General features: G+C 38.8%; 1 protein-coding gene across 3 annotated transcripts in view; it reads left to right on the forward strand.

Annotated features, from left to right (window-relative positions):
* Window positions 1–13,910, forward strand: part of CDK5RAP2 (CDK5 regulatory subunit associated protein 2) — a 205,825-nt gene that overhangs the window by 82,072 nt on the left and 109,843 nt on the right. For all 3 annotated transcript variants that reach the window (XM_023223670.1, XM_023223672.1, XM_023223671.1), the window contains exons 13-14: window positions 8,558–8,728; window positions 12,915–13,058. In XM_023223670.1, the coding sequence (XP_023079438.1) occupies window positions 8,558–8,728; window positions 12,915–13,058 (315 nt within the window). The remainder of the gene's footprint in view (window positions 1–8,557; window positions 8,729–12,914; window positions 13,059–13,910) is intronic.

Below are 13,910 nucleotides of genomic sequence, written 5' to 3' on the forward strand. Positions count from 1 at the left end.
AGTGAACAATGAGATCACTTGGACTCGGGAAGGGGAACATCACACACCGGGGCCTATCATGGGGTGGGGGGAGGGGGGAGGGATTGCATTGGGAGTTATACCTGATATAAATGATGAATTGATGGGTGCTGACGAGTTGATGGGTGCAGCACACCAACATGGCACAAGTATACATACGTAACAAACCTGCACGTTATGCACATGTACCCTAGAACTTAAAGTATTAAAAAAAAAAAAAGATCAGAAAAAAAAAATTAAAAGGAAATTAAAAGGAGAATGGAATAAATGGTTGCTGAATACATATACATACACTGGAACTTGAACCAGACATCAAAATATGGGTCTGATAGTTGTTTGTGTAGAGGAGGAAACTGAATCTCGGAAATGAGGTAAGTGGACCTGTAATTACTGTGCACAGGAAAAGTGCAAACTCTTTACTCGGCATGATACATGAACATTTTTAGAATTAACGGGTATGCATGATCTTTCTAGGATGACATACACATTTATTGTGAATTTAAAGGTGTACCTAAATGTCTGGCTTAACACAGGTTTTATAGGTATTCTTCACAGCATTTTTCAGGGGAAGATTTCTAGAAGTGAGTGTTGGATGTACATTAAGTGAATTGGGTTCATTGCGTTAGTGAGTCATGCGAAAGAGATCTAAACCATGGTGTGGAGGCAAACTGAGAAGATTCGGAATGAGAGAGACCTGGAATAAGGCAGGTGCTGTCCCTTGGTGATGATGATCTTAGGCAAATTACCTGTCTCAGCCTCTTTCCTCATTCATAAAATGGGAGTAGTCCCATCCATCTCATTGCTTGATTGATTCAGTCATCCAACAGATGCTTACTGAGTGCTTTCTTGGTTATCTATTGCTGCATAACAAATTACCCCAAAATGTGGTATCTTAAAACAACAATCATTTCGTTATACCTCATGAGTTTGTGAGCCAAGGACTTGGGCAGGGCATCGCTTGCTCCAAGTGGCCCGGGTTACTTGTGGTCTTCAGCTGGTGGATGGGGTGGGCTGGAGGGGTCATGATTTTTCACTCACATGTCTGATACCTTGTTGGGGATGGCTGGAAAGAACAAAAACTGACACAGTATCACTTCTGCCATAGTCTCATGGTCACAGCAGGTGCTACGCTGCCCAGATTCAATAGGAGGGGACATAGAGTCCACACCTCTTGATGGAAGGAAAGTCAAATAATTTATGGCTATGTTTAATCTGCCACAGTGTCTGCTATTTGCCAGGTACCATTCTAGGTGCTGGAGATATAGCAGCCAACAAAATACACAAAACTCCCTGCCCTCATGGAATTTGCATTCTGGTGGGAAAACTGTAAGCAAAATACACATATAAATTAAATACTATATTAGGAGGTACCATGTGGTACAATGGTGCCGGGAAGGAATATGGAGAATAGGGTGGATGGTCAGCTAAGACTGGTCTGAAAAGATGATGGTTGAGCACTCACTTGAGGAAAGTAAGGGAGCAACCTGGAGAACTTTCCAGATAGAGAGAGCAGCAGGCTTAGGGCTCTGACCTGGTGTGTAAGAGGAACGGCAAGACAGCCAGGGTTGTTGGAGAAGAACTGGTTGGGGAGAGCCACAGGAGAAGAGGCCAGCTGTTGGGGGCCTTGTGGGTCATCCTATGTTGTGAAGAGTAAATACGTCATTATGAAAGTGTTTAGCTCCTTGCCTGGAACAGTGGTAAGCTGTTGACACACAGTAGCTTCTATTATTGATAGAACTCAGATGTGGGAGCTCTCAGGTGTAGGAATTTTCAGGTATGGGAGTTCCCAGCACCCACCTTACTCCACTCAGTACCCACTCTTTAGCCACAGTTGCTCTTCTGGCACTGGTGGTATTGACTGTTTCTGAGCAGTCACTGGCCAGCAAAACACAATCAGGAAGGCAAAAACGTGATGATAATCAGCCTCATAATCAGCCTCTTCTCTAATAACGTTAGTATGGTAGCTAGACCTTGCCTTGGTAGATTTTGTAATGTAGGGGGAAAATGTGTGTGTATGTTTGTGTATGTACACCTTGGGTGATTCTTGAGAGATCAGCTTTTCATTATGACTCTCCTTGAAACTATTTTCATTCATGGCCCACAAGGACAATTTGTACAAGGAGAAATTCAAACAATAGTCAAATATATAGAAGCATGATTGGCAATCAAAGAATGCAAATTCAAAGACTTATGAAGAACCTTTTTGTACCAATTAGCAAACATTTAAGAAAATTTCAGTGCTGGTGAGGATGTGGTGAAACAAAAAACTCCCACTTGGTGATTGCATTTTTGCCACTTTTTTTGGAAGGAAGTTTGTCACTTTATAGAAAGAATCCGGAAAACATGCTTATCCTTTGGCCTAGTAATTCTACTTTTGGGGATTTAGCTTAAGAAAACAAATCAGAAGTTAGAGAAAAAACTTGTTTTATGCTCACAGCTATTCCTTGTTGTATTTTCTGTACTAGCAAACAGTTGGTGATAGTGGGAAAGTAGTTAAGTGACCTAAGAGACATGCATTAAAATTGGTAAGCATAAAGATCATGTGGTATAATCATGTGGTATGATCATGTGGTATCTTTTGCTTTAGGCACGGCCTCACCACCTGTCCCGCCTTCCTTTAGACTAAAAGGATGAGCAGAGCCAAGTTGGAAGCTCCATATTATAGCAGCTCTCTAGACCTTTCTCATCTCTGTACTTGAAATGAAACAAAACAAAAAACTTTTCTTGACTTTATACTCTTAAACTTTTCTTGTTGTTTAATTGTTCTTTTACGTCATCATTATTTAATTGCTCTATGCTCTTTGTAAGCCGTAGTATAATGGAGTAAAGTGAAATAGGGTAAAGTCCATACCAAACTTAAAACTGTACAAAAATTAGGGCTGCAGATGGACAAGAACTGAAAGAAGCCACCTACTGTTTGAAAATGGTTTAATATATTGCCATGACTGTATTTTGGGGGAGTGTTTTTATTCTTTAGCTTTAGAATTCCGTTAATGTTGCTTTAGTATCATTTGTATAATAATAAAAAAAACCCTTTCTTTCCTTCTCCAAATTGAATTTCTATTTACTGACATTTATAATTCATGATAAGTTCTTGGTCTGGCTGTTTGGAGTAAAGGTTTAAGGCAATCTCATCATCATCCTTTTGCCCAAGAAAAAAATTAACAATTTTTAAAGCATTTTAAAAAATGTTACTTTACCAATTATGAATGTAGTGTCTGCTTAGTATGAAATATTTTAAAAATTGAGGAAAGAATAACACAATTTAAAAAAATCGTCTATAATCATGTGTTCTGATACTTCTTGCAGGTTTCTAATAAGTACCTTAAAAAAAAAAAGACCCTGCTTATTATGGAAAATTGAGAATACCCACAAAAGGAGAGAGAATAGTACATTGAATCCCTATGTGTTTGTCTCCCAGCATTAGCCATCGTAAACAGAGCTAATCTTGTGTCATCTCTGCCCTCCCCCTCATTCCCTCCTTTTCAACACTGAATTATTTTAAGCAATTCCCAGACATACTATTTTATCAGTATTTCAGTATGCTTTAAAAAGTACCATTTTCACATTCAAAAGGGTAGTAATCTCTTAAAATTACCAAACAACCAATAAATGTTTAGATTTCCCTGATTGTCTCGTTAAAAGCAATTGTTTGAAATAGTTTGTTTAAATCATGATCCAAGGATGGGTGTGGTGGCTCATGCCTGTAATCCCAGCACTTTGGGAGACTGAGATGGGAGGATTGCTTGAGCCCAGGAATTTGAGATAAACTTGGACAACATAGTTAAGACCTTGTCTCTAAAAAAAGATAAATTGTGATCCAAACAAGGTGTATACATTGCATTTTATTTATTTATTTATTTATTCATTCATTTATTTATTTATTTATTTTAGAGATGGGGTCTTGCCATGCATGTTGCCCAGGCTTGTGTCATATTCCTGGGCTCAAGTGATCCTCCTGCCTTGGGCTTCCAAAGTGTTGGTATTACAGGCGTGAGTCAACACACCCGTCGATATGTTTTTTTTTTTTAAATCTTTTTATTTTGCAGTAATTTTAAACATACAGGAAAGGGGAAAAACAATATAGAGACTTCCTATATATCCCCTAGTGTTAACATTTTGCGTAACTGTGGCATACTTATCAGTATCAGAAAATTAACATTGATGCAACACTATGAAGTAATCTACAAACTCTATTTGAATTCTGCCAGTTTTCCTATGAGTGAGCCTTTTCTGGTTCAGGATCTCATGAAGGATCCACATTGAATTGTCATGTCTGCTTAGACTTGGCTAATATGGAACAGTTGCTCAGATTTTGTCTTTTATGACCTTGACTGGTTTGAAGAGGACTGGTCAGTTATTTTGTGAAATGTTGTTAAATTTGGGCCTGCCTGGTGTTTCTCTCATGTTGGGGTGATCAGACCCAACAGCAGGTCGTGGGGGCAACGAAGTCCATCGAAATCAAAGGAATGAGAAAAGACAGTTTGAAAGAGAAAGTGGGACCAGGGGGCCATCGCTAAGTATGGAGGCTGCGAAGGCCTGGAGCTCTGGAAGCCCAGACTATTTATTGGTGATCAAACAAAGAAACAGGTGGTGAGAATATGGGACAGGGCAAGTACATGATCTACAGCTGTGACGGTTTAGCATTTCCTTTGAGGCATATGGAACATGTTCTGCTCCTTGAGATAATGGAGAGCAGGTTCTTTTAACTCGATACAATCCATCCTGGGAGAGCAAGGAGCAAGGAGCCAGCAAGTCTAGACACATTCCAGAGCCACAAGGGGTTTTAGTCCCTGATTCCTGGATTCTGTCCAAGCCAAGAGGGGTTTTATGCCCTGGGCTTAGATTATGGTGCATCAGGGTAGCCTTCCACCCTTCAGCACAGAGCTTGGTGTTCCAAAGGCCATAAGGAGTTTTAGACCCTGGACCCCGGGCATGTTCCAAGACTCTTTACATTATGTCAGATATCAAGCCCTGCCTCAGCTTCTCCCAACACTCAGCTTTTCTCCCAACACTCTCATGATTAGATTGAGGTTGTGTATTTTTGGCAAGAATAGCATGGAAGTGACGTGCTCTTCTTGGTGTATCTTATTTGTAGGTGCGTAATGTCAGTCTGTCATTATTGATGAGGTTAGTGCTAGTCACTTGGTTAAAGTGGAATCTTCTGGATTTCTTCACTATAAAGTCACTATTTTATTACCTTTATAATTAATTTTGAGGGGAGATCTTTTGAGACTATATGAATATCCTGTTTCTCTTCATACTTTGAAGAATTCTAGCATCCATTGATGATTCTTACCTACAACAATTATTACTGTAGTGTTTACCTAGTTGTTATTTTTTTTTTCTATCTTTCCTTCTACTCTTATTGGTTGTAAGTCTACTATGAGGAAGAGCTGTCCTCTTCCTCTTCCTGCATTTGTTTATTATTTAGTTATTTGTTTCTATCAGTATGGACTTGCGGATGTTGTTTTACTCTATAAGTTATAAGGCATTACTATCATTATTTATTTTATTGTTCAGATTGACCCATATTTGGCCATTGGGAGCTCCTTCAAATTCATTCCTGTGCCTTTTCAACATAACTCCTTGGTTTTTGAGCAATTCCTTGCTTTCTAGGAGCACAAGATCTCCTGGGTTCATCTTGTATTATATTTTCCCTGCTCCAGGCCTGGAAGCAAGTATTTTCCCAAGAAACACTAGTTTCTTTTATTGGAAAATGGCATTTAGAAACCAAGATGTGAATGATGGGTATCCTCATTACTACTGGAGTGTTACTGCCTGTAGGATTTGTCAGTGTACAGAGCTGAAATATGTGTATGATACATGCATACAAACATCTGTATTTCTATATCTTTCCAGTTCTGTGTGTATGTGTGTGTGATCATGAATTCAGACTGATTCTACAGAGTTCATTCTTCCCTTTCTTTCCTTTCCTTTTTTTTTTTTTTAAACTGAGTCTTGCTGTACTGCTCAGGCAGGAGTGTGGTGGCGCCATCTTGGCTCGCTGCAACCTCTGCCTCTTGGGTTCAAGAGATTCTCCTGCCTCAGCCTCCTGAGTAGCTGGGATTGGCATGTGCCACCACGCCCTGCTCATTTTTGTATTTTTTGTAGAGACAGGGTTTCGCCATGTTGTCCAAGCTGGTCTCAAACTCCTGACCTCAAGTGATCTGCTTGCCTTGGTCTCCCAAAGTGCTGAGATTACAGGCCAACTTTTTAACTTATTGTTTAATAAGTAAGCAGGTTTTCCCTCTTTTTTTTTTTTCCCCCATGTAATTTATTTGTTGAATATGTTGGGTCATTTGCTCTTTAGAGTTTTTCACATTATGGATTTTGCTCTTTCTGTAATGTCATTTGACTTATTTCTCTGTTGACTCTATTTCTAGTAAAGTGGTAGTTTAGATAAGATGCATGGTCAAATTCAGGTTAAATTTTTTGGCAAGATTACATCATAAATGGTCATTTGTACTTTCAAATATTTGATAGTCCCTCTTTTTGTGATGTTACTAGCTATTGATCATTTGCAAATGGTGATAATTTGATTTCATTATTCCTTCTTTTATAGCTGAATACGTCTATAAAGAGAAACTTGGTTTTTCATCACCTATTTAGTTACCCTGAGGTGCAGCTCATACAGGAAAGTCAAAACAAGTTCCCTAGAATCCTCCGATGGTGACTGTATTATTAGCTTTCTATTGCTGCTTCAACAAATTACCACAAACTTGGTGGCTTAACAATACAAATCTACTCTCTTGCAATTCTAGAAGTCAGAAGTCTGAAATGGGTCCCACTGGACTAAAATCAAGGTGTTGGCAGGGCTGCATTCCTCCTGAAGGCTCTAGAGGAGAGTCAGTTCCTTGCCGTTTCCAGCTCCTAGAGCCTACCTGATTTCTAGATCTGAGTCCCCTTTCCATTCTCAGAACCAGCAATATATTTGCATATATGCAGGTTATACTGATTGTGCTGTTCTAGAGACTGTACTTTAGAACCACTGCTTTAAAGAACCCTGTTCTTTTTTATAGGAAAAGGCATTTAGAGACTCTAGTCTGGATACCAAGGAGGACACGGATTCTAACCTTTTTTAGTGAAAGAAAGGAAACAACAGAAAATAGAAGTTCATATTGATATTTCAAATTCACTTTTAGAGTGACAAGTTTTAACTTCTTTTATGTTTGTATTTCTTTTCTACTTAAGGTTTTGGGTTTTATGACAAAAATTGTTTAATATATATATATGTTATATATACTCACACAGTTTCAGAATAACATTACCAATGTCATTACTTATAACATGATTACTAAAAACAGTTTCAGATTTTTTTACAACCTCTTTTGTACTTAGAGAAATATCCCACTAGGGATGTACAAATTATTCTGCTTCAAAGTTATTGAAATAATTTCTGTCTGTTGGGTTAACCAGTGAACTGGTTACAAAGTTAGATTCTTTTGTTTGCTTGCTATTTTTTCAGTTTTAGGGGATTTTAATTTTATTTTTAAGATAATTGTGTAAACATTTAGATGATTGCAGTGTCACATCTATAAAATGAGTTCTAGTCTCTGTCTTTGTCTCTTCTACCTTATTCTCTCTTATACCTTATAGGCAGTGATTTAATTTGTTTTGTGGTTAAATAAATGGCAGTATGCTATCCATACTTATTTCTCTTGGGTCTCTGCTGCTGCCATACACACTTAACAAAATATTGCAAAGATTACTTTAGGGCAGTATATTTATATATAGAGAGAGTCCTCATTCCTTTTCCTTTATAGCTTAAGAGTGCTCCACTGTGAGAATGTACCATAGTTTATTCTTCTATTGGTGGACATTTGGATTGTTTACAGCCTTTTGCTATTATGAATAGTGCTTCAGTATTACAAATAGTATACATATTTAAAGGTAGTCATAATCATTCTGTATACAGTTTTTTTTTCCTTTTTCTATAACTTGGGAATAACATGAACTTTTTAAATGTTATCGTAAATTATTTGTAAATGGTATTAAGACAGTGTTTTTCCTGATTGTGAAGATAATACAGGATTATATAGAAATTGTGGAAACTTAGAAAAATAAGTAAAAATCAATGGAAAGTTACCCACAATTCCTCTACTTAGATATACTGTTGTTGTTTTGATGTGTTACCTCATAGCCTTATGACATTTATATTAACATTTAGAAAATAATGAACATCTTATTATCTGTACAGTTGAATACTCTGTTTTGACTCATAATTGTGGGTGTGTGTTTTTTAAATACCATACTCTATAATTATTTCTCTGTTGTTGACTATCTAGTTTCTTTCTGGTTTTCCAGCATTTTAAATAATATTGTGATAAATTATCTGTTCATAAATCTTTTGCCAAATTTCAGATTATTCTTATAGTGGTTTTTGTAAGATTTTAAGTGAGAAGGAAATATACACTTGTATATTGCCTTAAATACATCTATTATCTTGCTCTCTTGTAGCAGTAATTTAGCAAGTCAAACACATAAGAGATTGAAATTTTTGTTAAGTAAATTCCATATTTTCATTTTCTTCTGGTAGGATCTTAGAAATGAGGTTGAAAAATTACGCAATGAAGTGAATGAAAGAGAGAAAGCAATGGAAAATCGTTACAAGAATCTTTTGAGTGAAAGCAGTAAAAAATTGCACAATCAAGAGCAAGTGATCAAACATCTAACAGAAAGTACCAATCACAAGGACATGTTACTTCAGGTACTGTAACTTTTGTATTTAAATTTTTTCATTTGGCATGGGTTGTTTTTTAAAAACAATTCTTTTGCAGAAATATTTATGATTACAGTAATCATTGCTATGTTTCAGAATACTTTAGAGCTTTCATGATGTCATTTGGGCTTCAGCCACCAGGGAAGTAAGTGTGGTGAAACAGATACTCAGAGAAGGGAAGAAACGTATCCTGGGTCCTATGACGACTACATAGCAGAGCCTAGAGTCACGCTCTGGCTTGTTTTGCCCTAGTGCTCAGGCTACTTCACTGAGGCTCTTCTGCTGCAAATATTTCCTGTTACTTATTTATACCATGCTCTTTCACTCCCCCTTTACTTTTCTTCTGACTGTTCCTTTTTCTTTAGGAGTACCCTTCTTGTTTGATCATGTAGTGAATTTTTGAGATTCACCTCAGACTTACAGATAACCATGATGGAGTAAACACAGGCATTTAACTCTGCTTCCTACAGAAACCTCATTAAAATAACAGTGAAAGAATAAAAAGGTATAAACCCACAGGGGCTAACTAGGAGAATGGAAGGAGGTATAATAGCAAGTGTGAGTTGTCAACAGAATTTTGGATAAGGGTGGCTTGTAGACAAAAGAGGTAAAAAGAAAAAAAAGACAAAAAAATTTGGCTAAGTGGATGGGTGACCGTGTTAAGGGCATAGGATTCAGCTTTCTCCACACAGCTACATGCCTTTGGGACAAAAAGCCAACAAGAAGCAAGCTGATTTCTGCTACAGAACCCCAGAAAGGCATGGCATGCATTGGGTATACCTGGTAACTTTAAAAATGGGAGACTGGCTGGAATTCTAAGCAGTTATAGGTGACCCTCTCCTCACAAGCGGGAGATCTCTGGAGACCTTAAACCAGAGAAGCTCTGGCTATGGGGTCACCAGATGTAACTGAAAGCAGGAGTGACCACTTAAGTGAAAACAGGGAGGGAGTGGAAGTGTGCATGCCCAGCAGTGAGATGCTTCAGAGGGGAGAAACAACAGAAAGATGCTGACAGTTGGGGGTCCTCCAGCAAAATACCTGGGCCCCCACCTGAGCACCTCACTGTGAGGCCACCTTTGACAGATACTTTCCACACTCTCAGAGCTGCTGAATACTTCTAACCCCTAAAAGTAGGTGGATGGCCTGGGTTTATCAAATAGGAGAAAAGAATTTAGGAGGAAAGATGACCTGGCGTGGTGGCTCATGCCTGAAATTCCAGCACTTTGGGAGGCCGAGGTCGGCAGATAACCTGAGGTCGGGAGTTCAAGACCAGCCTGACTAACATGGAGAAACCCCATCTCTACTAAAAACACAGAATCAGCCAGGTGTGGTGGCACATGCCTGTAATCCCAGCTACTTGGGAGGCTGAGGCGGGAGAATTGCTTGAACTTGGGAGGCGGAGGTTGCGGTGAGCTGGGATCGTGCCACTGCATTCCAGCCTGGGCAACAAGAGCAAAACTCCTCAAAAAAAAAAAAAAAAGAAGAAAAAAAAAAAAGAGTTAAGACAAAGGCCAAACAGAGCAGAGGTACATAGAAGAAATAAGAAACATGCAAGGAGGAAAAAACAAGACAGCTTTTAAAAATCCAAAATTTCAGGCTATAACACCTTTAGATAAGGCTCTGACAAAAAAAAATATTTGGAAAAGAAGAATGACCTATTGGAAATTGAAAGTATGATTGCAAATATAAAAATGTTTAAAAGAAGAGTGAGAAAAGTTGGAAGATAAAGTTGAGTCTTTCAGAAAATAGAAACAAATAAAAAGATGAGAAAATGGGAGAGAAAAGATAAGAAATCTAGAGGCTTGATACAAGAGGTCCAAAATATGACTAATAGGAGTTCCAGAAAGACAGAACAGGCAAAGCAGAGGGAAGGAAGTTTTCAAAGTAATAGGAGAAAATTCCCCAGAATGGAAGGACAACTATTTCTACATTGAAAGGGCCTGCGATGTTTCTAGCACAAAGAATGAGAAAAGACCCATACCCCATGGTGTGTCATTTTGAAATTTCGGAACACAGGGATAAAGAGAGGACCTGAAAGGCTTCCACAGAGAGGAGAATACAGGTCACATACGAAGAACCCACACTTGGAATGACATCAGAATTCTCAGCAACAACATTGGAAACCAGAAGATGGAAGAGCAATGCTTTCAGATTTTGAGGAAAAGTGATTTCCAATCCAGCGTTCTGTAGTCAGCTAAGCTGTCAGCAAGTATGAGGGCAAAATAAAGGCATTTTCAGACATTTGGTACCTACGGTCATCTGCCTCCTATGTACTCTTTTGCAGGAAGCTCTTGTAGGATGATTCCATATGTATAAAGGAATAACCAGATGGGAGAGAATAACCAAAAGAGAGAGACGTGGGCTCCAGAAAGTAGGGAATTCACGTGGCATGTGGTGAAGGGAAGTCCTGGGATGAGAGCTGAGCTGCTTATGTAGAAAGCCCAGATTTGAACTCTTAAGGGCTTCAGTTGGGATTTCTCCAAGAAACTAAAATGCAAATGGTCAATTTTTTGATGTGTGATCACAGAACACCATATGGCTAAGTCATGAGCAGTATCTGCTTGGCTGTAATGTAAATGCAGAATATTGATTTAACTAAAATTGGGATATTATTAGGAAAAGGGTTGAGGGACAGAGGATATAAGAGCTGAATCCTTAAACTTCTGTGGTAGGAGCCAGTAGGTAAAATCTAAACTTAAGAAACCAAGCCATGTAAGAATAGGAATGTAATATAGAAATATGGAGGTATATAGCAGAAGAAATAGCTAAAGAGTTGAAAGTTGTTTTTCTCTGGGAGTGGGATTTGAGAGGTGAGAGGAGAGGAGAGGGAGGGGACACCATTTTCCATTTAAGCCTTGTAGTACTATTTGACTGTTAAACTATATGTATCTATAATTGAACTTTAGAAAAATGAAAATGAATGGTGTAATTTAAGCACAACTTTATTGTGACAATTCTAGAAAGTCAGTATTGGTTATTTGATTCCTAGTTCTTTCTATTACAGTTCAATGGGTTTTTATAAAGAATTACCTCGGCCGGGCGCGGTGGCTCAAGCCTGTAATCCCAGCACTTTGGGAGGCCGAGACGGGCGGATCACGAGGTCAGCAGATCGAGACCATCCTGGCTAACATGGTGAAACCCCGTCTCTACCAAAAAATACAAAAAACTAGTCAGGCGAGGTGGTGGGCGCCTGTAATCCCAGCTACTCGGGAGGCTGAGGCAGGAGTATGGCGTGAACCCGGGAGGCGGAGCTTGCAGTGAGCTGAGATCCGGCCACTGCACTCCAGCCTGGGTGACAAAGCGAGACTCCGTCTCAAAAAAAAAAAAAAAAAGAATTACCTCTACTTTTTTTGTTTGTGTTCACCGAATTTCTTATAAAAATTTGAAAGGATACATTAGTTCTGCTAGGTGCTTAGGAATAAGATGTGGTTCTTACCCTTAATTTTTGACAAGAGTGGACAGAATCCTAGTTCAGGAGTTACCAGGATTTAAAATAGTTAGGAATAGATTCCACGCAGAAGACTAGAGATACGGTCTCCAGTCCTGTTGTGTTGTTGGATGTTAGATCTTCTGAAGGGTTCAGTCAGTGGAATCGTATTGTGTGTGATCATGAGGGAGCCTTTCATATGTGACCAGACCCTAAAGCAATATTTGTAGTCTTGGCTTTTTTTCCTGGAAGTTAGATCTCCTTTTGGATATGCACGGTTCAAGTTTTACCAGATTTGTAACATTTCAAGAGAGACTAAGACTTCATTGGGTTTTGATGTACAAGTCTTGTAATCATCTCCATAAGCCTGCAGGGCTGGAAACGATCGCATCCTGAGCAGGATGCACCTAGGTTTGGAACCAGGTCTGTTGGGTCAGAGCCTGACTTTGTCCTCCACACCCACTGGAAGGTAGTCACAGTGGTGGCGAGTGAGTATGGTTTGTAGCGACTGCCACCGTCCTTGGCTCTGCTTTGCTGGCATGCAGCTATTCTGCAAGTTGTAACAGCATAGAAATGGAGTTGCATGACAGTTTTGTAATTGCCTAGTGTTTTGGAATGATGAAAATTATGTAGGGGATATAGGAGTATTGTGAAAAAACAAAATATTTTTCCTTAAGGAGTTTGGGACAATTTCTTAATATTTTTTTCTTGATATCAACTTCCTTATAATTTGTTTAATTTCATTAGAAATTCAATGAAAAAGATTTGGAAGTAATACAGCAGAACCGCTATTTAATGACTGCAGAGGATCTCGAGCTCAGGAGTGAAGGCTTAATAACAGAAAAGTGCTCTTCTCAACAGTCACCAGGCAGCAAAACCATCTTCTCTAAGGTAAGCTTGACTGAAATTGGACATTCACATGTGAATGGATTCATATACTTTTTTTTGTTTGTTTTTTGTTTTTTATGTTATCTTTTTTTTTTTTTTTAATTATACTTTAAGTTCTAGGGTACATGTGCATAACGTGCAGGTTTCTTACATATGTATATATGTGCCATGTTGGTGTGCTGCACCCATCAACTCGTCAGCACCCATCAATTCATCATTTATATCAGGTATAACTCCCCAATGCAATCCCTCCCCGCTCCCCCCTCCCCATGATAGGCCCCAGTGTGTGATGTTCCCCTTCCTGAGTCCAAGTGAGCTCATTGTTCAGTTCCCACCTATGAGTGAGAACATGCGGTGTTTGGTTTTCTGTTCTTGTGATAGTTTGCTAAGAATGATGGTTTCCAGCTGCATCCATGTCCCTACAAAGGACGCAAACTCATCCTTTTTTATGGCTGCATAGTATTCCATGGTGTATATGTGCCACATTTTCTTAATCCAGTCTGTCACTGATGGACATTTGGGTTGATTCCAAGTCTTTGCTATTGTGAATAGTGCCGCAATAAACATACGTGTGCATGTGTCTTTGTAGCAGCATAATTTATAATCCTTTGGGTATATACCCAGTAGTGGGATGGCTGGGTCATATGGTACATCTAGTTCTAGATCTTTGAGGAATTGCCATACTGTTTTCCATAATGGTTGAACTAGTTTACAATCCCACCAACAGTGTAAAAGTGTTCCTATTTCTCCACATCCTCTCCAACACCTGTTGTTTCCTGATTTTTTAATGATTGCCATTCTAACTGGTGTGAGATGGTATCTCATTGTGGTTTTGATTTGCATTTCTCTGATGGC

This window comes from Piliocolobus tephrosceles, chromosome 14, assembly GCF_002776525.5.
Source record: "Piliocolobus tephrosceles isolate RC106 chromosome 14, ASM277652v3, whole genome shotgun sequence".
In the NCBI taxonomy this organism is placed as follows: Eukaryota; Metazoa; Chordata; class Mammalia; order Primates; family Cercopithecidae; genus Piliocolobus; species Piliocolobus tephrosceles.